Source organism: Monomorium pharaonis, chromosome 1 (genome assembly GCF_013373865.1).
Source record: "Monomorium pharaonis isolate MP-MQ-018 chromosome 1, ASM1337386v2, whole genome shotgun sequence".
Taxonomy (NCBI): Eukaryota; Metazoa; Arthropoda; class Insecta; order Hymenoptera; family Formicidae; genus Monomorium; species Monomorium pharaonis.
Genome location: NC_050467.1, coordinates 39,513,431 through 39,537,108, shown reverse-complemented (window position 1 = coordinate 39,537,108; position 23,678 = coordinate 39,513,431). Strand labels below are relative to the sequence as shown.

Below are 23,678 nucleotides of genomic sequence, written 5' to 3'. Positions count from 1 at the left end.
AAAAAATGTTCTAATTAATTATATCACCGGAACTTTACAGAAACATATTGTACGCGTCCCGAACTATATGAGAATTACGTTCAAATAAATAGATCTGTCGATATTCGATTAGCACTTGTCGTGTAGCCTTAGAACTTCAAGTTTTTCAAGCAAAATAATTGTTTAAAAAATGTTTTAATTAATTATATCACCTGAACTTTATAGAAACATATTGTACGCGTCCCGAACTATATGAGAATTACGTTAAAATACATAGATCTGTCGATATTCGATTAGCACTTGTCGTGTAGCCTCAAAAATTCAAGTTTTTCGGGCAAAATAATTGTTTAAAAAATGTTTTAATGAATTATATCACCTGAACTTTGTAGAAACATATTGTACGCGTCCCGAACTATATGAGAATTACGTTCAAATAAATAGATTTGTCGATATTCGATTAGCACTTGTCGTGTAACCTTAGAAATTCAAGTTTTTTGGGCAAAATAATTGTTTAAAAAATGTTTTAATTAATTATATCACCTGAACTTTGTAGAAACATATTGCACGCTTCCCGAACTATATGAGAATTAAGTTCAAATAAATAGATCTGTCGATATTCGATTAGCACTTGTCGTGTAGCCTTAGAAATTCAAGTTTTTCGGGCAAAATAATTGTTTAAAAAATGTTTTAATTAATTATATCACCTGAACTTTATAGAAACATATTGTAAGCGTCCCGAACTATATGAGAATTACGTTCAAATAAATAGATCTGTCGATATTCGATTAGCACTTGTCGCGTAGCCTTAGAAATTCAAGTTTTTCAAACAAAATAATTGTTTAAAAAATGTTTTAATTAATTATATCACCGGAACTTTACAGAAACATATTGTACGCGTCCCGAACTATATGAGAATTTCGTTAAAATAAATAGATCTGTCAATATTCGTATAGCACTTGACGTGTAGCCTTAGAAATTCAAGTTTTTCAAGCAAAATAATTGTTTAAAAAATGTTCTAATTAATTATATCACCGGAACTTTATAGAAACATATTGTACGCGTCCCGAACTATATGTGAATTACGTTAAAATAAATAGATCTGTCGATATTCAAATAGCACTTGACGTGTAGCCTTAGAAATTCAAGTTTTTCGGGCAAAATAATTGTTTAAAAAATGTTCTAATTAATTATATCACCTGAACTTTATAGAAACATATTGTACGCATCCCGAACTATATGAGAATTACGTTAAAATAATTAGATCTGTCGATATTTGAACAGCATCTCACCTTTAGCCCTCAAAAGTCAAGTTTTTCGGACAAAATAATTGTTTAAAAAATGTTTTAATTAATTATATCACTGGAACTCTTTAGAAAATTATTGGACGCGTCCGGAACTATATGAAAACTGCGTTAAAATAAATAAATCTGTCGATATTCAATTAGCACTTCACGTCCAGCTTTCAAAATTCAAGTTTTCCGGGCAAAATAATTTTTAAAAAAATGTTTTTATTAATTACAACACCATAACTTTTTTAAAAACTATTGACACACGTTTAATCGGCATCGCAGAAAAGCGACAACAATACTTCGAGACATGCGAGTATTGATGCCATGCCCTTTTTTAGAAAGGATTCTTACTTCTCCCCCCCCCTTTCTCTCTTTCTCTCTCTCTCTCTTTCTCTTCCTCTCGTATATTTATACAATATCCTATCCTATCTAAAAAAGTAACAAAATCTAACAAAATAAAGAATTTTTACAATTTACAATTGCTGTTCACCCAAATGTCTATACTTTATAATCGCAACTAATATATTTGTAATTTTGCTGAGCGTCGTGAGACAAATCTCCCACATTTGCGAGCCTACAAAAACAGATCAGATCGGCGATTGCGCGACACGTAATCTTACCCGGAGAATCGTTAAATGGTTCGTGCTGGTGAGAAACGATGTTCATCTAGCAACATCCAAGGGAGCCAAAGTGGGTTTACATCGCAGTTAAGTTTCATCGTAACGCCCTCGCGACGGTTGGATACCGTGATGCTAAACCGTCTTTCCCGTAGTCAGTGACGACGTCGCGCAAGGTGGATTTACCGACCATTTGGCAAATGAAGACGAAACTACATCGTAGATTACAAAACGAGAGCGTAGGAGTGTAGGACCGATAGTGTCGAGTACCGTAATATATCTATCGGTGGATACCTATTGGCAATGGTTAACTATAATGCCGCGATTTCCGAAATGTGTAGTTGAGAATTTTATCGTTTTATAGTTGCAATCAGCAATTCGACACTTCTTACTCTTTGAAACAATGTCTTGTTTACTTGAAATTGCATTTGCACCAATGCCGCCCGCCCCTCCCGAGTATTTTTGTATTCCAATTTCAAAACACGCTTTCAAGATCGCCAACGCACCCTACTACATACGTATATTTGTGATTAAATAGAAGAGTCATTATCAAGAATAATTGAGCTTCAAAGAGTCGCTAACAATCGACTTTGTAATCACTGCAATCGAACGGAATGGTCGTTAGGACCCGATGCCTTCCTTCTCTGATCTCGAACGAGACGTCTATAAACGGCGCGACGATGGACCCGTTTGCTTTCTATCGACTGCTACTTTGAACTTTCGATAGCACTCAGTCTATGACACGTGGAGGCTCTCTTTCGAAGTAAATTAAACGGAAATCATTACCCCCCCCCCTCTCTCTCTCTCTCTCTCTCTCTCTCGTTTATTCCGAGAGCATCTCTTTCGTCTTTTCGTTGTTAAAGTTACGCAAGCATTATTCTTCATTCCGTGCATCGTTTTGCTTGCAATAAAGAGTACATCTTTTAGTTTTTTAGTATAGAAAATCTTTGTTCCTAATACAAGATATTAAATTATTAATAAATCAATCTCTGTTCGCAAAGAATAAAATACTTCCGCATGGATCGTTATCTGACATAAATAGAGATTTATTTAAAACACCTATATATAAAAATATTGAAATCATAAAATAAATATTAATACAGTGTCGACTAATACTAACGAGCAAAAAATATAATCTCGGAATTTCCAAGGTAATACATCTATAATTTGTTTGCAAAAAGAGTGCCGCGTACATGTGACGGTTATTCGATACTTGTGTGCCTGCTCACCGTGCTAAAAATTTCCGAGAAAATAAATACTGCTCTGATGTTGGGCCACATTCGTGTCAATATATTCACGCCCTGGCGATGCCTCGCGGTTTTTCGATTTTGTCAGGGCAAACAAAATTTATGAGTAAACCGCTTCACTGTAATGTTATAATGCCATCCATCCTCATCGATTATCACCGCTTTTAATAACTTCTATCTCGTCTCCATGAATCATCATCAATCGCGCGACAGATTTTGAAATATATTTAAAGCTCTTCTATCAGAGAGAGAGACAGAAAGAAAGGATGAAAAGTAGAAAAGAAAGAGAGGAGCCTAGATATAAATTCATCTCGATCGACAAATTATTACAAAAAACGTGACGTTAAAACATGACGCACGTAAGCTTTTTGTGAATTAACTAACTAATAAATGTAAAAATAAATTTATTCTGTTAAAACGTAAAAATTTCTTCTGAAACTTGCAACGTGTAAATTTTCTCATATACGGTAAAAACAATTTGCTGTAGTATATAAAAATTTAGCTAGAGATTTACAAAAAATAATTTTATTAGATAATTAAAATAATTATCCAAAACACTCATGCATGACAATATTGTTGCAAAAAATTTTGACATTTTAATGACCAGCTTATAATCGTCAAATATAATTTTTTTTAATACCTTAATTATGTTGAAACCTACATTTCAGCAAAATTATTATTTCCATAAAATGTTCTTAGAAGATAAAAATGTTAAATGTATTTAACAAGTTTTGTGTGCGTGTGTTTGTGTGTAGTGTGATAAACTCATTAGTATGCAAATTTTTTCGAGTAAACTGAACAGCGAAAAAAGAACATGAACAAAGTATGCACAAAAAAGAATGCATGTCGTTAATTCATCGATACAAACGATCCACTTGATCGAGCAAGCAGGCTCATCTTCGTGAGAGATAACACCGGGCGTGCACGATAGGTCGCGACAAAAGTTAACGAGATGGTGTTAATTAAATCCTGCACGGTCGATCGCGAGTGGGAAAATTTGACAATGGATGTGCCTATACATTCTCGTCGGCGCATAGAATATACATACACGTATATGTCTACATGTGTGTGTGTGTGTGTGGGTGTGTGTGTATATATATATATATATATTATATATACATATATATATAATATGCATACATACATTACACACACGTACATACACATAGATATACAATATACGTCAGCTTGTCTATGCATCGACGCGCAACGCTACCACGACGGATCGGTCGGTGGGCACGGCCGGTGGTCGAACTCCGATGAATCGATGACCGCTTTTAGTAATGATGTGTACATGGCAGGCCATCCTCTCCCGATGGAACGCTGCGCCGGGGTCAACGCAGGACGCCGCGGCCGCACCGGAGGATCGTGTGTAGTGGCAGCCGGAGTTTGCCGAGGGGGACTTATTACGTCCCTGGAATTACCATATAAATTATCGCGTGATGAACCCGCCGGAGTGCGAAACCGTGCACGCTCTAGCCTTTGTCGAGGTTTCGGTTATAGTTAATCGGCCACGCCGTTTAATTGACATTCTGCACCGCAAAATGCCGCGGAGGTTCCGCCGCCGCTGCCGTGCAATTTTCTTCATCGCGCTATCTATTCGATTCAGGAACCGTGATTGACGGCCACGTTTAGATTAATTGCAACCAATTGCCGAAATTTTCGCGTAATCACAAATTTTCTTTGAAAGTACTACGGTATTTGTCTCGAAGAAATAATATTTTGTTGCCGGTTGTAAAAATTGTTTAAGAAATATATAGTTAAAAGATATCACGAGATATGTTGGCTTCTTTTCACTCGTGATTCACGAGGTAAAAATATATTAAGAACGTTTCTACAATTATCAAAATTTAAAAACTACAGCTTCTTTAAGTTTATTTTTTTTTAGTCAAAAACAAAAAATTTTAGTTATAAATGTTCGAACTTTGGCTTTAAAGTGCATCAAAAAAATAATAAATTTTAATTGTGCATAAAAAAACAATTATATTTTGTTACAATCTTAGATAATAAATAAGCTTTTAAACAAGTAAATGGATGCAAATAAACTTTTGCACGGATATTTACAGTTTCATTAGTATATGTAAAAAATTTGATTTAATTTTATTTCCTCATCAAATTTGCAAATAAATACTACAAAATGTGTTTTTACATAAGAATCAAGAGTAAACGAAAAATTCAACAACTTTTAATTCAATAAAAGGATTAATTGTGTTGAAATTTTACAGATATTAAAATGTACTAGAACAATCCATGAAATTTTTATATTTTTTCAGTGCTTTGAAATGTACGTGAATCCGTGAAATGTACATCCTTAAACAGAAATTAATAATGAAAGAGGCCATATATTATTCATGTCTGATTCATCAGAGATTAATAATAGATAATCTCTTCGTTTATTATAGAAGAACATTTATTGCGTTAAATGCATCGACAATATTATCTATTCGAAATACTGTATATAATTCCGTGCATCTGGATTACGTGCAGCAAAGCGCCGAGAAATGCACACGCCAAACATAAAGTAAATTTATGCCCGTGCATGCAGCGTGTCATCTAAATTATAAACAGTGACATATGCTATAATTAACGTGTATTCAAATTTCTATCGTCAAAGTCGTCGACGAGTGCCCCACGAGCGCTTCGAAAATGTTACTCAGATTAAAACTGCATAATTAGCCGACGCGATGATATCGAGGCGGTGGTCCATGATGGGAAGCTGGGCGGGTGTGCCTAATGTTTAAGGCCGCGCCTTCTTGACGAGCAAGGGGTTCACGCGATCCCAATGAATATGCAAAAGTCTTTCTCGAACCATATCTGGCTACACAGGCCGCCAGTCTATGTTTCATGCATTCAGATGCCCTTCTTACATTCCTAAAAGGCGGATGGCACCGTCGACGGACTTGAACAATGTCGTCTAATGTTACCTTCATTAGATGCCGTTTAAAAACCCGGTCCACATTTCTCGTGAAATTTCCCGCCGCGACGTGGTATGCAAATCCCACTCAATTCGCGCGAACACGGGGAAACTCTTAAAGCCTTTTATAGTATGCCTTCTCTAAGACTGAATTCGTGGTCTGAAAGTCGGAGTGCCACTATATTCTCAAGTGTAGGTATTACGAGACGACTTTTCGCGTGGGTTATACATATACGTGTGGCTTGAGGATTTTTAACCCCCTTCTAAGAGGTTACGACACGCGCAGACTGATTTATATTTACGGAGTAGCGAATATCGCGGCGCGCCGCGAGTACTGTGAAATCTGACATACGTTTCGCGTGTTTCCCTCGTGAACAAAGTTTTCGTTTATTTAATACGATAAACGATGCGCGTAGAACCAAGCATTGCATACTTTCGTTAGTCTCACAGAAACAATTTGGTACTGTCGTTTGAGAAATGGTGGAAAAACTTTCGTTTATGAAAACTTTTCGTTGACTTATTATTACACAAACGGAAACAATTTCTTGGCAATAATAAACACGTGCGACATGCCTCAATATTAAGAACTTCTACCATAACACTCGTCCACTGACGTCGGATGCAGCCGACGAATTTTCCCGAGATTGCATTCGCGTCCCCTCGTAAGATTATGATTTTTGGCACCAACTTTGCCTTACCGGAGAACTCTTATTGGAACATCTCCATTAACAATTTTATTAATCATAATAATTCATAATACATGATAAAAGAAAAACTTTATATAATATTTAATCCTCTTTTTCTCGAGCTTTACTAGTTATCTTTATGATACAACACTTTTCTAAGTTTAACTACATGTCATTTTATAATGAGACGATTATTATTTTTGCCAATTGTTTTACAAAGAAGTAAAAACCTTTCACATTAATTATCAAAAGATTAAAATTAATTATTAAGTTAATATCTCTTTTTACAAAAAAATTTCTTGCTCTTTTCCTTCAAAGCTTTAACGTTAAATTTTTATGTTCAGGACAGCAGTATGTGATAATGGTAGAATCATACTCGCAGTCAGCAAGTCCTTGACAGCCCTCTTCGCGAAGCACTTTATATCGTACAAGCCCATTATATTATCAGCCACGTGTTATAAGTTATAGCAATAAGAGTTCCCCACTGGCTAGATGGTCTTCTTTATGTTTACGATCCCTTATAAAAATTTTCTATTAAAACGACGAATACCGTTCGGAACCATGAAATAGGCAGTACAGTGTGTAATACTGGAGAAGATATACAATGCTATATTATCTATTTTTTTTCACTACGGAATTTTTCCTCTGTTACGATGGTATGAAAAATTGCACCTTGAACGTTGCTGTAATCATGCACGTAAATTGAAAATTATTCCTCGATCGTTTATTCGCGAAACTAATTTCGAAACACGGGCTTATTCCAAACCATCGCTGAAGTGATACAACAATAATCGATCGACAATAAATGATGCGAAAATTTTTATACAGTAGTTCGTAAAACGTTCTAAAGACGCATCGTGATAATTAAATATAATTAAATATCTTAAAATTATATAATAATGATTCCAAATACGCAAATAAATGTATAACCTCACAAGCTCAACAATTTTCACAGACCTTAATAAATTTATACTTCCTTCAATTAATAAATAAAATAAACAAAACATTATGAATGTAAATTATATTTCTAAAATTAAATTATTATTATCAAATTTGTTGTATTCTCGTTTGTTCTTTGTTTGTTTAATAAAATTTGTTACGCAAAAACACAGTTATAAATTAAAGTCAGATAAAAAGAATCAACGGGATATGAATGTCAAATATATAACCCAATTGATCTGATTGATATAAAGTATCATCACTTCACGCGTCATTCAAATTGATTCAGTGAATGCTTAGTTAAGAAGCAGGGCTATGAGAAATATCGATCATCGAGAAATATCGCACGTAAAATCTCAGAGATCGTTCTTAATGTTCCTCTCGCTTTGCTCGAAAAGAGGCACTCGACTTAGCTTGCGGGTTCTTCGTTAACTCGGCTCGCACCGCGGAAGGTTTCCGATTCACTTACGGTTTGACAAGTCGCCCACATTCTCGACGCACTTACGCGAACGAAGGAGGATGCGAAGGGCCGACGAAACAAAACATCGTAAAGTGCCCTCGTGTGTAGAGGATGCGACCTGTTAGCTACTATTGAGGCAAGTGAGAAAAGTGGCTGTGAGAGGTGCACGGCGATGCATAAGGGGCGCGTTTCCCAAGTACGGTTTATCCCTCGCCCGGCTTTGCGACGCATTGAGATTTATTAACGCGACGCCCGACACCGCAGGATGTCTCCCCATAAATTTCACGGTTGCAAATTTCTGGGATTTCACGTCGATATGCTCGTGGTTATGAACCGTCTCGTTTACTTCGCCCGCTCTCCGTCCGATTTGGAATTATGGTTGGATAAAGCTCATTCTGCAACGCGGTTACCTCTATTTACAGCATATGAGTATTACGATGATCGTCGAATCATTTTTAAAAATGTGTGCACGAGAGCGTTGTTTATTAAATACGAATTATAAATTTATGTCGTATACATTACAACCATTATTGTACTTCTACAAAATCAATCTGGCGCAGCGTGTGTGTGTTTGCCACGTATACAGAATTTAATTTACTTCCATCTCATTCAATTTTCATATAATATTTGCCGAGCAAATTCCCTGACCAATTCTATCGGATACAGCCATCGGTAAACGGCCGTATTTATTTTCTTTTATTGAAACGGGATCGTGTGTGCTTCATGAGATTGTTTTTTGCCATATTCACATTTATATCACGTTTGAAAGTCCACAATTATTACGTATCATTAATCGTGCAAATATGATCGATGAAAGGTATCTTCGCGTGCCGACAATGACAATGGATTAGCATTAATTCCGTTCTTCGAATACGTGACCGAAAACGTAACACGGCCATCCCATTTGTGATACCAGACCTAAACTGAAATTTCATAGTCCAAGGAACAGTGAGTGATCTTAAGACATCACCGTTCGGTTCTCCCTCGGAGCATCAATCAGCGGTCCCTGCAATCAAGGGAGAGCAACGGCGAGCGAGGACATCTCCATGGGAATTTCGAGAGGCATCCACCACTCAATTATCTGCCACCATACACATTCAAGATCTTATCGATCTACAGAGAGGTCTCTGTTTGAAGGACGGTCAACAGGAAAATTCTATACGAAAATATAAAGTTTCTAGTCGCTTTAACTATCGTATAACGAATATAAAATACTCATTAACATTAACGACAAGTTTTCATCAATTATTCTTCCTAAAAAATCAGAATTGAATTTAAAAAATATAATAAATTTGCGTTATCTCTCTATTATCACAAATAGTTGTCGATTAGTTAATCGAAAAATATAGAATATGTTGCTTCTGTACATATACTGTCGCTTTATATTTTCGTTTAACAAACGAAGTCCACAAATCGCGTTCTAATGCTTCATTATTGGGAATACCTACTATTGAAACCAGAGAAGAGCATTATCTTCTTTACGTATTAGTACTGATAATGCATATTAATGCATCCTATAGCTCAGACATAAACAAACCTGTTAGCATCCAAGCCAGAATTATCCGCATTGAATATTAGCAAATGTCGAGTATGCAATTCGATTTCGTTCGGTCCTGAATGATTTCGAGCAACGGCCGTGAATGCCTAATGAGTCACTGTTGTTCGACGTTGACGTTGAACTATCGGCACTCCGTAATGGCATCATTGTTATTCTACGCAACAATTTTCGTGTTATGTTTGGTTCGCCATTTGGCATTCTCATACAAATCTTAAGATTCCTTTTGACACGCAGATTGACGTGTTAAAAGCAAGATTTAGTCTCCTATGCATAATTGCGTTGAACGTGAAATTGACTTCAGTATCTTTTGAAAATTCCTCTCTAATCATAACAGATATATTTTCCATACGCATAATAAAATCGGGCACTATTCGGCTTTTTAATAATTTTTGTAAGATACTTATTTTTTATGCCCCGATTGTTACTATATAAATTGTCAATCGTTTGTTGCAGATGCTGCAGTGATGGACAGCGAGGGCACATTGGGCCGCGGTCATGCAAATGGGGGCCGTGGGCTGCGCCGTCAGCGGTCCCTGGAATGGAGAGAACGGCGCGGTTACGGAGCCGGTGCCCAATCCAGTAGCGATGATGAAGATAATGCACGTCACACAGTGACGGGGCCCGTGTCGAGTTCATCCGTTGCAAGGGGCGCTCGTAGTCCCGGTCAAGTCTTTGCCTCCATTTTGGCGCAACAATATGGCAGTAAGTGATACTTTCATTCCCTTTTAATTCCTTATTAAATTTAGTTTTTTTTATAAAGACAAAAAGTTTAATAGATCTCGATGGTATTTTGAAGAAAAGAGATACTTAAATATCCTCTTGTGATAACTTAATAACGCCGTTATTTTCACTTAAAAGTATTTTTTCTTCGTTAATTTGAAATTTGTGTTGCAATTAACATAAAATAGCGCGTACTAACGAAGTACTAACTGACAAGAAAGTGGATAAGACAACTGATACGCGTTGCATTTATATTCCATACATGTCGTAAATCTGCGATACAACCCATGTTTGTTATATTCAACGGAACGATACTCGTGTATATTTGCAATTGTCCGAATCTATACCGAAAAAACGTGATTGTGCCAACAATCACTGTTTCCTTGTTGATTTTTTCATCGCGATATCTACTTTTGATTTACAGTTAATCCTATTTTCATGAACGAATCCAGTAACAATATAATATTATAATATTTGTTCGATATAATGATTTTTCGATTGAGGATGCAATTTTGTATTGACACGCTCTATAACTTGTTCTGCTGCAGCATCTTCATTTAACGCTTAACAATATTTATATATAACTAAAATATTTATATATAAACATAAATTGTGCAGTTAAATAAGGTAATCTCATAACAAGTATACAATATATAGATTTTTATTCAATAGTAATAACAATTTAAAATATTCTCAGCATCAAAAATATATTACCGGATAATGGCAAATTTTTGTAAACTATGATTTCGGTACAACTTAATTTTAGTAAAATAATTATTTCGTTTTGTGTATAATAACAATTTCAATATTTCGATAAATATTCCGATAAAAGCACTTTTTTTCTGAAAAGTGCCTTCAATTAAATTGTTCTTTAAACTATTCTGAATTTCAAATTCAGAAGACGCAAGAAAAATCTGTAAACCTAACAAAAGATCGCGTACCTCAACAAAACTCGCGAGAACTTAAATACCAGATTTTGCGCGTGAATGAATGCAACGTATAAATGACACGGAATGTTATCAAGTATCCCGTTATTAAGTCGGATTGCGTGTCGTGACTTTCGCAACTGCTTTAATTGCGGCGCGTTAGACTAAAGTTGCTTCTCTTTTTCTTCTATTTGATCTGGTATACCAATAACCAAGTTTTACGTGCCTCGTTCATCATATTCCATCAAACACCCAGGAGCTCGCCCATTCAGTCCGCTTCCCTTAATCTCGCCTCGGCTTTCCACCAAACGCGTAGATTAAAGGATTTACGAAATTAGTTTTACTTCCTCGCGTCGTCTACAAGCACTGCCGGATATTACGTTCGAAGACCAAAATCAAGATTGCCGCGCCGCGCGCGCAGCAACCTCCTTCTAATATAATACCTAATATAATGAGTGTGAGCACTTAAAAAAATAAATGAAGTCTCGCGAATAATAACTTTCACGTACGCGTGCATTACATATACAAAAGTCGAGTTACGTTTCGAAGCTACTATATATCGTACATTTGATTGTATCGATATGAATGTACTTGGCGCGTGCAAAAAAAAAAACACATTTCAGCTATAACGACGAGGCATAACGAACTGGGTCGGAAAGAATAATGCAATAAGTCGGGATAAGTTGTCTCATATGGTATTCCGTTATCTGCTCCCCTAATATCTACTTCATCATCTCCCTCGCCGCTTCACCATTCCCACGTTTCATCGATTCGTCTTGAGGTTGAACAAAGTAGGGGACGTTGCGCGCATCGACGATAGGGAGGAACTCAATTAATAGCAACAGTCCAGTTTATACTATATTTCTTGGTTGCGGTATCAAGCAAGAGAGAAAGAGAGAGAGAGAGAGAGCTAAAGGGAGAATCCAGCAGCAGTCTACCTCACGTCTGTCTGCATTTGTTCCAATTCACTTGCTGCCGATTACCGCGCTGCCTCTCCCCGCCGGTCCCACGTCGTCGTCCTACCCCATTTTCATCCTTATTCTCCCATTTCCTCTACCCCGTATCTGTGCCCCGACCCCTTCCCTCGGAGCTCATCTACCACTCGACTCGGTAGGTACAGCGCAGTGTCACGTAACCGCACTCGAAATGTATCGAGAGGCGATGTACCGACAACGTAATGACTCGCCTTTACTAGCCCGCAGCCTTCTCCTGCTTGTTCCATTCCGTTTCCGCATACCGTTCTCTCATCCGCCTATTTGATACGCACTTTATTGTGAATCGATATTATACAGTTTTCCGCGACGATGTAATCTCCAACGTTTTCCGCCTCTGGAAGAATGCTCGCGTGGGCACATTATTTCGAAATCTCGTCGTTTATTAATCTTTTGTCCACTGACAATATTCATCATAATTAACGATGGGAGGACGACCGAAGGTTTCATTTGTGGTACGTTGTTCAAATAACTCGTCGCTGCACGATGGATATTAAGATTTTAATTGTTTCTTCGACAATTTCTGTCGTCGATAATAAACTGGCGCAGAAAGAGTCTGATAATTGCGATTGAAATCGCTCCACGCGTGAAAAATCAATAAAGAATTGTAGAAAAACAATAAATTAATCAAAAAACATAAACTAACATGTGAAACTAATAAAGTTAAAGGAAAGCCTTAATGGTCACTGAATCTCAATGCTGATAATTTTTGTGTGTAAATTTATATACATTTTTTAATTTATTAATGCGTGCTGGTAAATCATTATTGACATCAACTGTCAATTTATTATAATATTGCAATATTATTCTCGTTCTTAGATCTGCGTTCCAAGACCAAAAAATTTATCGGTACGCAGTTTTAACTTGAAAATGTAAAATCGCACGAGAAATATCGGCAATTTTTAAGATCAGACGGATCTTTTTTAATTAATAGTTTCGATACATATTTTTCAAATCACATTCGCGTTTTAGCCTCCTTAGATACTTCCTAACAAGGATATATACTCGTATGTCACGTCATTATCATCTCTACGACATAATGGAAAGAGATCTCCTCTTTCCCATGCCTTCTTAGCACGTATCAAAATACCTATTATAGCTCTTCGCCGGAGGAAAGTACCGTCTCTTTATTAATGGTATCCGATGTGTCACGTTACAAGAGGGCCCAAGCGTGTCGATATGAATGGCAGCTCTTAATCTCCGTCCGCGCAGTCATCAATATATTGATGTCCGGCCGTGGGGTCCCTGTCTCCAGGCTAGCCTGGACCATGCCGGCCTAGACATTATATTGCCAGCTCATTACACCAGCAACGGTTCATATCACGCTTTACTACCTTCCGGAAAATGTTGTCCTCCGAAATGGCAATGTGTGCAGAAATCTCGCGTATACGATGACACTGTATAACGGCGCTACGTGTATTATCCCCCAGAGATTATATAAATTGGTAATTTGGTACGGCGAAATAAATACAATGGCAGTCTACGGGATTATTACGCGAGTGCACGCCTATCTGTTTATCGGGCTGTTTCATTCGCGTTAATCAAATATACGTTTATACGTTATTCAATATATGGATATTGATACATTGATTCATACGTGTCTATTGTTCCATATTTCAAACCGCCTTTTCTCCTCCTCCTCCTCCTCCTCCTCCTCTTTCACCATGATAAATTCTAAAATCGATACATCGCGTAATCGATCAAAAGCGACGCGTGCGTTACTGTCGTTTATGAGCCGACGCAGCGTAAATCTCGAGGTTGCAATCATGTGGAATCACATCATCGATTTATATTTGTGTCAAATATTTACAGATCATCGTACCACATCGCTACGTTCTGCGGATAGCAGCTGGTCGGAGAAGTGTCACGACCGAAATGAATAAAACAAATTCAAAGATATCGTAGCGGAACGTGTTCTTGATATTAATACAAGGCGGTAACGAGAACTAAAACCCGACTGCTCTCCCAGCCAAAGGCTTAAGATCTTCTAACCGCGCTCTCCATCTGGCCCCCGAGCATTTTCAAGTTACTACATACCACGGACTCTTAGCTACCCGATGTATTCTCAAGGATTTCAGAAGATGAGGTTAAGCCATGGATAAATTTTTAATGGTCAGATGGAAGTTCCAGCTTCGCGAAGTAATCGTATAGTACACGCGAGATATCGGATAGAAAGATTAGTTTGAAATTCACGAAAATAATAAAGTCATTATAACTCGGGAAAATGATAAAGTCTTAACAAACTCATAATTTTTTTGCATCTAACGGACGAAAAGTGGTGTATTTACTTTTGCGTTACACGTTAAAACAGATCCGCAAGTTTTCAACCTTTAAGTTCTTGAAATATGTATTTTCTTGTGTATTTTGAATGAAAAACAAATTGAAACAGAATTGATTTGATAGCGCTGCTAATTTCCCCCGAGTTGTTATCTTTGCGCGAATGTTATTAGGAATTTTAGATACGAACAAAGATTATATAATGGAATCCTTATTCGAGTGTAACGGCATATATATGTGAGAGTTGGAAACTCTAAGACGCTAACGTACGGGATTAGATACCTGGAGTTCTCGTAGCGGGCCCGGAAAATGGGTTAAAGCAACAGTCATTAGAAGGTAATGCGAAAGTTTCGTCGAGAAAGAAAGCAACGGTCTACCGTTTCCACTTATTCCACCACGTCAGAAACTTACACACTAGCGGGCGTCGTAGCTATCAGAAGGAATGAATAATTTAAAGATGTCGGATCGCATGATCGGAATTCACATGTCTGGGAATCGTTTTGAACGTCAAATTACGAGGGGGCGGGAGGGGTCGCTCTTCGAGCGATCGCTTGAATAATTATGTTACAGACAGTCAATCCATTTAAATCACTCTATTGCCGACAAATGGTTCATTAAAATGCAACGGATCGAAATCCTGTCGCGCCAATTGCGTAACGTAGCGCGCGGGAATATTCTGATAAATTCAAATAAATCTTGTCGCGATGAATCTACTGCCGACGGCAGAGAAGAATCGCTAACGCTTTTGTAGACTAATAAAATTTGCATTAACAAAATTACTTTACATCACTATTTCTCATACAAGTTTGCAATTATTAATTCCCAAGTTTTATTTTTAAGACTTTACGTATGTATTTCCGTCATGTCAATCGTTATAAAATTATTTTAGGAATCGTTATTTAATTTACTTAGAATTAGAAAATAGAACGGATATAGTAACTAATTTCCATAAATTTCATAAAATAAAAAACTTGAAAAATTTACAAACTCAACTTTCGCTCTTATAAGAGTGAATATTTATTCTATGAGAATAAATTTTGATTCTTATTAGAATAGCAAATTACTCTAAAAAATTGCAGTATTGTTAGTTGTATTCATCTGTGTAATATCACAATTTAAAATTTAATGTTAAATAGTGATTTAATAATATTCGTATAATTTAGAACTAAGATTGAAGAGGTACGCCTAAGGTAGGCCTACATTATAAGGATACAAGCTTGTGAGCTTGACTGAATGTTCTCGCTCTATATCCTACACCAGAAGCTGCATAGTCCAGCGTGCTGTGCCAGTATATATGTACATGTATACATTACCATCAATAAATTTTCGTACAAATCCTTCCTCTACTTCCTAATCTCCTATCATGCAATAATGGTACCTGTTGTCCCAACCTTAATACCGCCGTCATACGAGGCGTGTAATTATAACGCGCTGATACTTGATTATTCGTGCAAAAGCAATGTCTGTTTAAAATATTTGCTCAGCATCAATATTCAGTAACACTAATGTCGCTTATCGATCGATTAACAGTAGATATTGCCGTGCGATGAAAGACGAAGTAGTGCGAGTCCGCGTTTAATCATACTAGCACGCATTCAAGAGAAGAGAGAAATAAAGAACTTTTAATATTCGCATAATTTAAGCACGGGGAAAAAAGATTAGTTACAGCAGTAAAAGTCTGTTTATGATACATTTCAGCTATATACAATTAAAATTTAGCTACCACATACAAATTCTTGCTACTTTTACTTTTTCTGCTACTGTAAATATTTTGTCCATAAGTGAATAAAACACGACACTAAAGTTGATATAATCATGATTAATTTTTCAAGAATCTGAAATTTTTCGATAAATCAATTCCATCATTTATATACATAGTACATGTATCAGCCATTAGATTTAAAATAAAACGATTTATGTTAAAATCGTGTGAATATTGCTGATATATAAAATTACAACCGTGTACAATATATTTACAATAATGTAATAGTAACGTTATAAGGTTTGGCCATTGCTCTTGACGGAAGAACCAAATTACTGACTACACACAAATTACAAACTGGATACGTATCTCCTCTTACCAACTCCTTTTCCTCTTATGCTGCAACGCTTGATCATAGAGCTCGTTTTAGGATTACGTACCAATGGGCGACCCCGCCGTAAATATCACTCTCGTTTTACGAAGATGCGACTTCTCATCGGCAAAATAAACACGCCGGGGGTAAAGTTATCCTAACGAGAGAATCATACTCCTTGATCTACCGAAAATGATGTTTTTTTTTTTCTTATTATTATTACGTAATCAAGCTTTCTAGTTAGATGCGATAGAATTGCGACATAAGCGCGTGTAGACATTTGCAGTTATTTTTAAAAATTATTATTTTTATTGATTATTGTAATCTGCGGTTGTAGATATATAATGGTTCTATCGTAATTTTACAGAGCAAAATTAAAAAGAAAAAAATGGATATACTTTCTGAGGAGAAAATAATCATCCCAATATTGCATTTGCTGCATATGAAATTTCACATTTACAGATCGATTACTAAAGTAACTAACAATTTAGCTACTGACACACTTTGACAGTGCAATAATGAATATCTAACAGTATCGCGTATTTGATTACAAGAGAAACCGAGATGGAGTGTCAAACAGCGCTGCAAGCGATTAATAATGGCTAACGATCTATATATGTGATTTAATGAAACGCGTTATTACGTTTCGGGACTCAATGCAAATATCTCGATGTCTATCCGAAAATCGACCGGTGCCACGCGCGTTTGCAAAGCTACGAGAGCGAGAAATGCAATATGACCACTCAATATCCAAAATTGCTTATACGCCTCGCGAATGTAAAATTGTATATTCCGTAACTGTCTGATCAATAGCGCGTTGATGGACGCAAATCGAACATCAGCTGTAGGTTCGATGCGAAAACGCTCGTCCCTTTCTGTTGATTATCTAAACGATCGTCGATTAGACGCGTGCGTCAAGACCTAGCGGTTCCAAAGTTTCGCCGAGCAAACCAGTTTGCCACTCTGTTCGTCGCATTTACCCGGATACTCGCGGGTAAATGCCGCCGATGAAGAAAAGAAAAAGGAAAAATGAGGTGGGGAAACAAGCGTGGTACCCGATACCGAGTTTCTCATTATTTTAAGTGACTTCAGAGGCAAGCCCAGCGTATATATGCGCACCATATATCACCACTTGCCACTCAGCCCTGCAGTATCGTATAATCGAGTTGTCAGGCAAACTACCCCTTACGGAGAATGGGTCTACTATCGTTGTCGCCGCCGCAGACGCCACCGACGCCATAGTAGTCGCCTAATGCACGCGTTATTACGTTACGCGCATTTAAAACTCCCCTCCTATTAGCAGTTTGCCATCCTCTGTCGTCTAGATCGAATCCGTGGAAGATAGTGGTGCACGAGAGAAAGAGAGAGAGGGAAAGAGAGAGAGAGAGAGGCGACGCACAGGTGTAACTTAGTTGCGTCGCGTGGTCAGATTTAATGCCAGGAAAGCTGTTGTGGAGCTTTCGTATAAGTGGCGTATTTGCAATATTTTGGAATCTCTATATGATAATTACACTAATATTAATAGCAACTTTATCTTTCCCAACTGTTACTTTACATCAAATCATAAAGAGAAATATTTTCTTTTTCTAAAAACGTTTGCTTCATTATACAATTTTTAAATTAATCTTACTTTCGTAATACGTACGATATCAATACGTACAATGCCTATGCCTTATAATAGTAGTGAATCGATATCAACGTGACAATTATCTAGACCGTTGCTACGCATTAATCGAGATATTCAATTATAACGATACGAGCGTCCTACGTGCGGGCAAATTGTTTCCAGATGCAAATCTACCGATATCGCCTGTCGCATCGTCATCCCCTATTATTCGTGAGCCGGTTTGTCACTTATAGCCACAGTGCCCACTTATACCGTCGCATACCGTCGCTAGAAGCAGCGCACCTATTATTGTTTCGCTTTGATGTCGGAGCAGTCCTTCTGAATACTGAATTAATTCCTGAAAGGAAACGCATTGCGTCGGGCGCACAACTACCGGCGCAGCTGTCGTTATTTAAGGTGAACAATTATATCGAGATAATTTTGCGACGTTTAACGTGCATTACCGCCATCCAAATGGATTCGGAGCGCGGAATAACTCGCGAGCTATTGAGCTAACGTTATGTGATATCGAAATACTCGAGTATGTCTGCGCCACTATCTCGTTGATATCGTTGCATTGGAAAAAGGAAAAAAAAAGGTATCGGCTTCCTAGAACAAGAACACTCCAGAGGCCCGAGAAATCCGAGCGAAAAGCCGATAAAACCATACTGGTTTTAATGAACTTTCATTTTTCCGCGCGAACCTTTGGGAATACAAGAATAACAATATTATTTTCGCGTAAAAGAGACGACGGGATTGAGTTAGATCACTATTTATTACTTTAGTTCCAAATTTATTTGTGCATTCATAAAGAAACCGAGAAATATGCCGGTAAAAGATTTAATTAATTAATTATACGAAGATTAAGAACTAATCACATGTTATTAGACAGATGTTAGCTTTTCGAAGTGCAAATGCAATTAATGTTGTTTATTACGGTTTTCAAAAATCTGTAATGATGTTCGTATTATTTAAGCATCCATTTTACTTCGCACATGCAAATTAATTTCATTCAATTGTTACCTATATAGACCGTATTCGTGCATCTCCTACACAGCGGATTGTTTGCTCACGAGAGGGGTGACGGAGAGGGAGGGGGAAAGCAACTATTACACGATCTGCTCGGTGAGCATTGGCAAAATATTGCAACCGACCTTCACATTGGAATAATAACAACGCGAACCGCACATCCATATTCGTTTTGCGGAATAAGGGCTGAGCCTACCTAACGTAACTCGTGCGCGGGGTCACTTAATAATGCAGATGGAGAATGCCCCTAGTCCCGGAACACCATGTGTAAGTCATGATTAATATTTCAGTTGTCGACCAAGAGGTTGAGGCGAAGGGGGACGGCGGGGAGGAGCAGTCTAGGAGGGATGTCCGGAGTATGAGGGCACCGACGGAAGGACTGACCATTGCAAAAGCGTAGGAGGTGCGCGAAGGTTTCGTTGTCCGGTGCGTTGTTAATTATTCGCAAAGGAAATTAATGCGCTCCTTGCAATAATTTACACCGACCGCGGAATGAATGGTGGCCAGACGGAATTATTCACGCTTCGTGGATCATAATTTCGGGCGTAAGGTTTTAACGTCTCGCGTAGAGATAACCAAGATGTCGACGGCTATTACTAATGCCTCTAAAAGGAGCTCTACTGTATACTTTATCTATCTGACGTAAGGAAAACGTGTGTGCGATGCAATGGGTGTTCTTGAGATTAGTGTAGAACGTATATACCAGATTCAATGTACGGCAGACGTGCTCTCATGTCGCTCATAAAATTATTAGATACTTTAAGCTAATACATATTCGGTTCAGACTATCTCATACGTATATCTGCTTTTTGTTGAAATTTTCATTAATATGTCACTTCTCTCTCGCACACGTATCGGAGATTTTATTATATATTTAGACAAGAGAGGATTTTAATCCAATTCTGAGATTTAATGTATTTAAATTGAAATCTAATTCCACTCGCTCGAGATGATTCTTATTAGTTAACGATATCAGCTTGAATTTAGTCAATAAGAAATTCTACCAGACTAAAAATACTAACGATTGACATTAAATTCTCCGACAGAAATAACTCAAATATATTTTAATTAATACAAGATTTTTAATATGTTTGAAATTCGTTTGAAACGTTTTAACGTTTCACATAGGATATCAGCTAAATTTAGAAAACAGTTTATTCTGTACATTCTGTAACTTGTAAACAGTAACTTTCAACAGTTTCTTCCTTCTTCTTATTGCGGGCTAACATTGGCTGATTTCAAGACAGAGATTAAAATAACTATTATTACCATGGCATAATAAACCCCGTGCAACGTTCCTAGAAAATTTCAGTAAATTTTACATAACGAAATGTCAAAGCAAAACATTAAGCTAGACTTTGCAGCAAAAAGCGGTAGACCGCAAGTAGTTGGGGTCATAATGAATTTACCGCGGTCGCTCTTTAACAATGCGCATCTCACTATCGCGCCGTTGTTTCGCCGCTAACGATAACCCGGTAAAATACGTTCTGAGCTCAGCGCTTCCGCAGCGTAGTGCTCGAGGCTTAGATTTTCTAATCTATTTGACACATTACTTGGTGTCAGAGAAGTTGAGATTATCTGAAAATGAAATTATATTACATACGCATTAAATGCGTATGTAAACCAATATAAATGCAAATTTCTACCATTTTTTAAAATAATCTTTTAACATTTATTAATATCGTATTATAATTAGAAAATTATTCTCTCTACGTTATTCTATTTATTTGACGGTATAAATTACCATTATTTAAATGTATAAATTTAGATTTAAAATTAGTTACTGCGTATCTGTGCGTGCGTGTGCGCGCGCGCGTGTAAACACACACACACACATATTCTTACAAATTGATCAAACAAATCAAACAAGCCATTAAAAAAAAAAAAAGATTAAAAATACCGCAACTTACATAGATTCACAATTACATTTGAACTAATTTGGTAACTTTAATTAATTTATAATTAATTAAACTTTAACAAAAAACATTAAATATATTCATGTGTTTATACACTCTGCTGAGAGAGATGCATAATTACTGTTAATATTGTACAATGTCTGTAATATCTCAACAAACGCTTATCAAGTAGCTTCTGTATAAAAAAATATTTATTTGTTATTATTTGATCATTATAGACCATGCTCACTTTAATTCTTGTTTACGTTAAAGCAAACTACTTTGTTTTCTGTGAAATGCCGGTAGAAAAGAAGGAATGAGGAAAGAGCGCAGAAGGAAACTGATGAAAAGTTTGAAGCTAGGGGATCTTCTATATATCGATGGTATGCTATTCCGCGCCAACGTCGTCAATAACGGAAGATATCGATATGTAATTCCTAGTTTCAAGGATGATGAGAAAAGTTCTCATGCCGTTCATAAAATATATAACGGATGTACTATTCATTACTGTCGAAGGGGGACTCAACGGTAGTAACCGGTCGCACGAGAAAAACAAAACATTAAGTAGATGGGAATACTGTAGCGAACATTGAACTTCGAACCCTCGTCGTCGACTGTAATTCTGTTTTTTATAAGAGTAACGAGAGAAACAAGGCAGGCGATATTAAACTTCACGGCGTTCTTTCACAAGTGATTGAGAGAAAAATTTTGTATCCATAATAGATATTTGTTATTTGTCTGTTAATGTTAATCACTGACAATTGAATTATTATAAATTATTTTACTAATTTAATCTAATTGAAATATAATTTACACATACACACACGTCCTCCCTGCTACCCCCTCTCTCTTTCTCCTTCTCTCTCTCAAATTTAATAAATTACTGAACTCAGTTTAATTTCAGATCACTAACTAGGATGTAATTTTTGTCAAAATTGAATATAATTTTCGCGTAATTAATTATTGAATGTATTCAATTACTGATTTACACGTTACATGTTAATTAGAAAAAAAAATAACAAGTGTATTTTCTATAAAATATTCAATGGTTAGTAACAAAATAGAAATACGCGTAAAATATTCAAAAATAGGATACCAAATGCATTAACATAATCATACGTATTTTTTCGCTGGAGATTCAAAAAATTGCACACTTTTCGATTGCCTCAGGCTCTTAGACAAATATACTGAATTTTTCCTTTGCCAACGTTCACGTAACATGTATGGACTTTTCTTTGATAATGTGCAGAATCAACTACTGCCTCTATTTTTCTTCATCGGAACAACGTTGTTCTACATAAAAGTTGTATTATACACTATTTTCCTCATAATTGTATTTTTGTATTTTGTATATTTTCTTTCTATACTTTTTGTATTTTCTAAAGTCATTTATAGAAATTTTAATAGATATCGTAAGCTAATACCTTAGATAATTTAAATTTTTGTAAATTTCAATCATTTATTATAGATCAACTTAGAATTTTCATATCAAGAATTTTATATTTGTAAATTTTCAATGATTGCAATTTTTCCAATGTTCCATCTCTTTTTCCACTGCACTAACAATGTTACTGGTGACAGCGGTTGTATTTCTGACTGAATGTTTAATTTTTTTTAATCGCGTAAATCTAAAATAACGTATTAAATTTTATGTGCTAACACTGTGTATATCATGTTGCACTGCAAGCGTCCGTCGAAATTGCAACCACGATAAAACATACCTTTTTATAAAATATCATTGTGTTAACTGTATTACATATGTTATGTAACACTGGAAATTTTAATAGCCTAGCTCTGGTAGATAGCAATAATCTTTAATACTAGATATTCTTTAAATTGCAAATACGTTGTAATAACGATATTACGTAACAACGTGATCGATGCGAAACGTGCACACGGCGTCGAACGCGCACAAGATAAGTAATATCATTACGACAATTTCTATCACGTTGTATTTCATCACTAGTGTGTATCTCGCGCTTTTGTTGTAACGGAAAATTGTTCGCATTAATGAAAACTCGAAATATTTCGCGATGAAAGGATATGCTGTTATAGTCAGGATGCAAAGCGCAACGGGTATGTCTCATTAGCGAACATCGTTATTTTCTCAAACGGAGCATCAGCTTATTATGAGCTGTCGTAATTGTATGTACGTCTCGTCTTGTTCCACCTCGACGGGCACGCGGGCGCTTTAGGCTTTCTATCAAAGAGCTTGCAGCTTAAGAAGCGGAAGGAAGAGGCGTAGAGCGAGAAGCTTGGAAGTATGAAGGCAGTCGGAGAGTGGCCCTTTCAACGGAGACACTTTGCACCTGTTGAAGGTACAGCTACTCCTCGATCTTGCCAAACCCTCCCGCTCAAAGTGATCTCCAACCTCTGGCAGTTACTAGAAAAACGTCGCGGCGAACTCCCTCTTAGCACCCGATTTCGTTTCGTTGACATCTCGGAAATTGGTTTTCGATATGAGCCGCG

General features: G+C 36.7%; 1 protein-coding gene across 1 annotated transcript in view; it reads left to right on the top strand.

Annotated features, from left to right (window-relative positions):
* Positions 1–23,678, top strand: part of LOC105835246 (teneurin-a) — a 461,026-nt gene that overhangs the window by 144,621 nt on the left and 292,727 nt on the right. The window contains 1 exon segment of the mRNA XM_028191729.2: positions 10,143–10,391. Within this exon segment, the coding sequence (XP_028047530.1) occupies positions 10,154–10,391 (238 nt within the window). The 5' untranslated portion in view covers positions 10,143–10,153.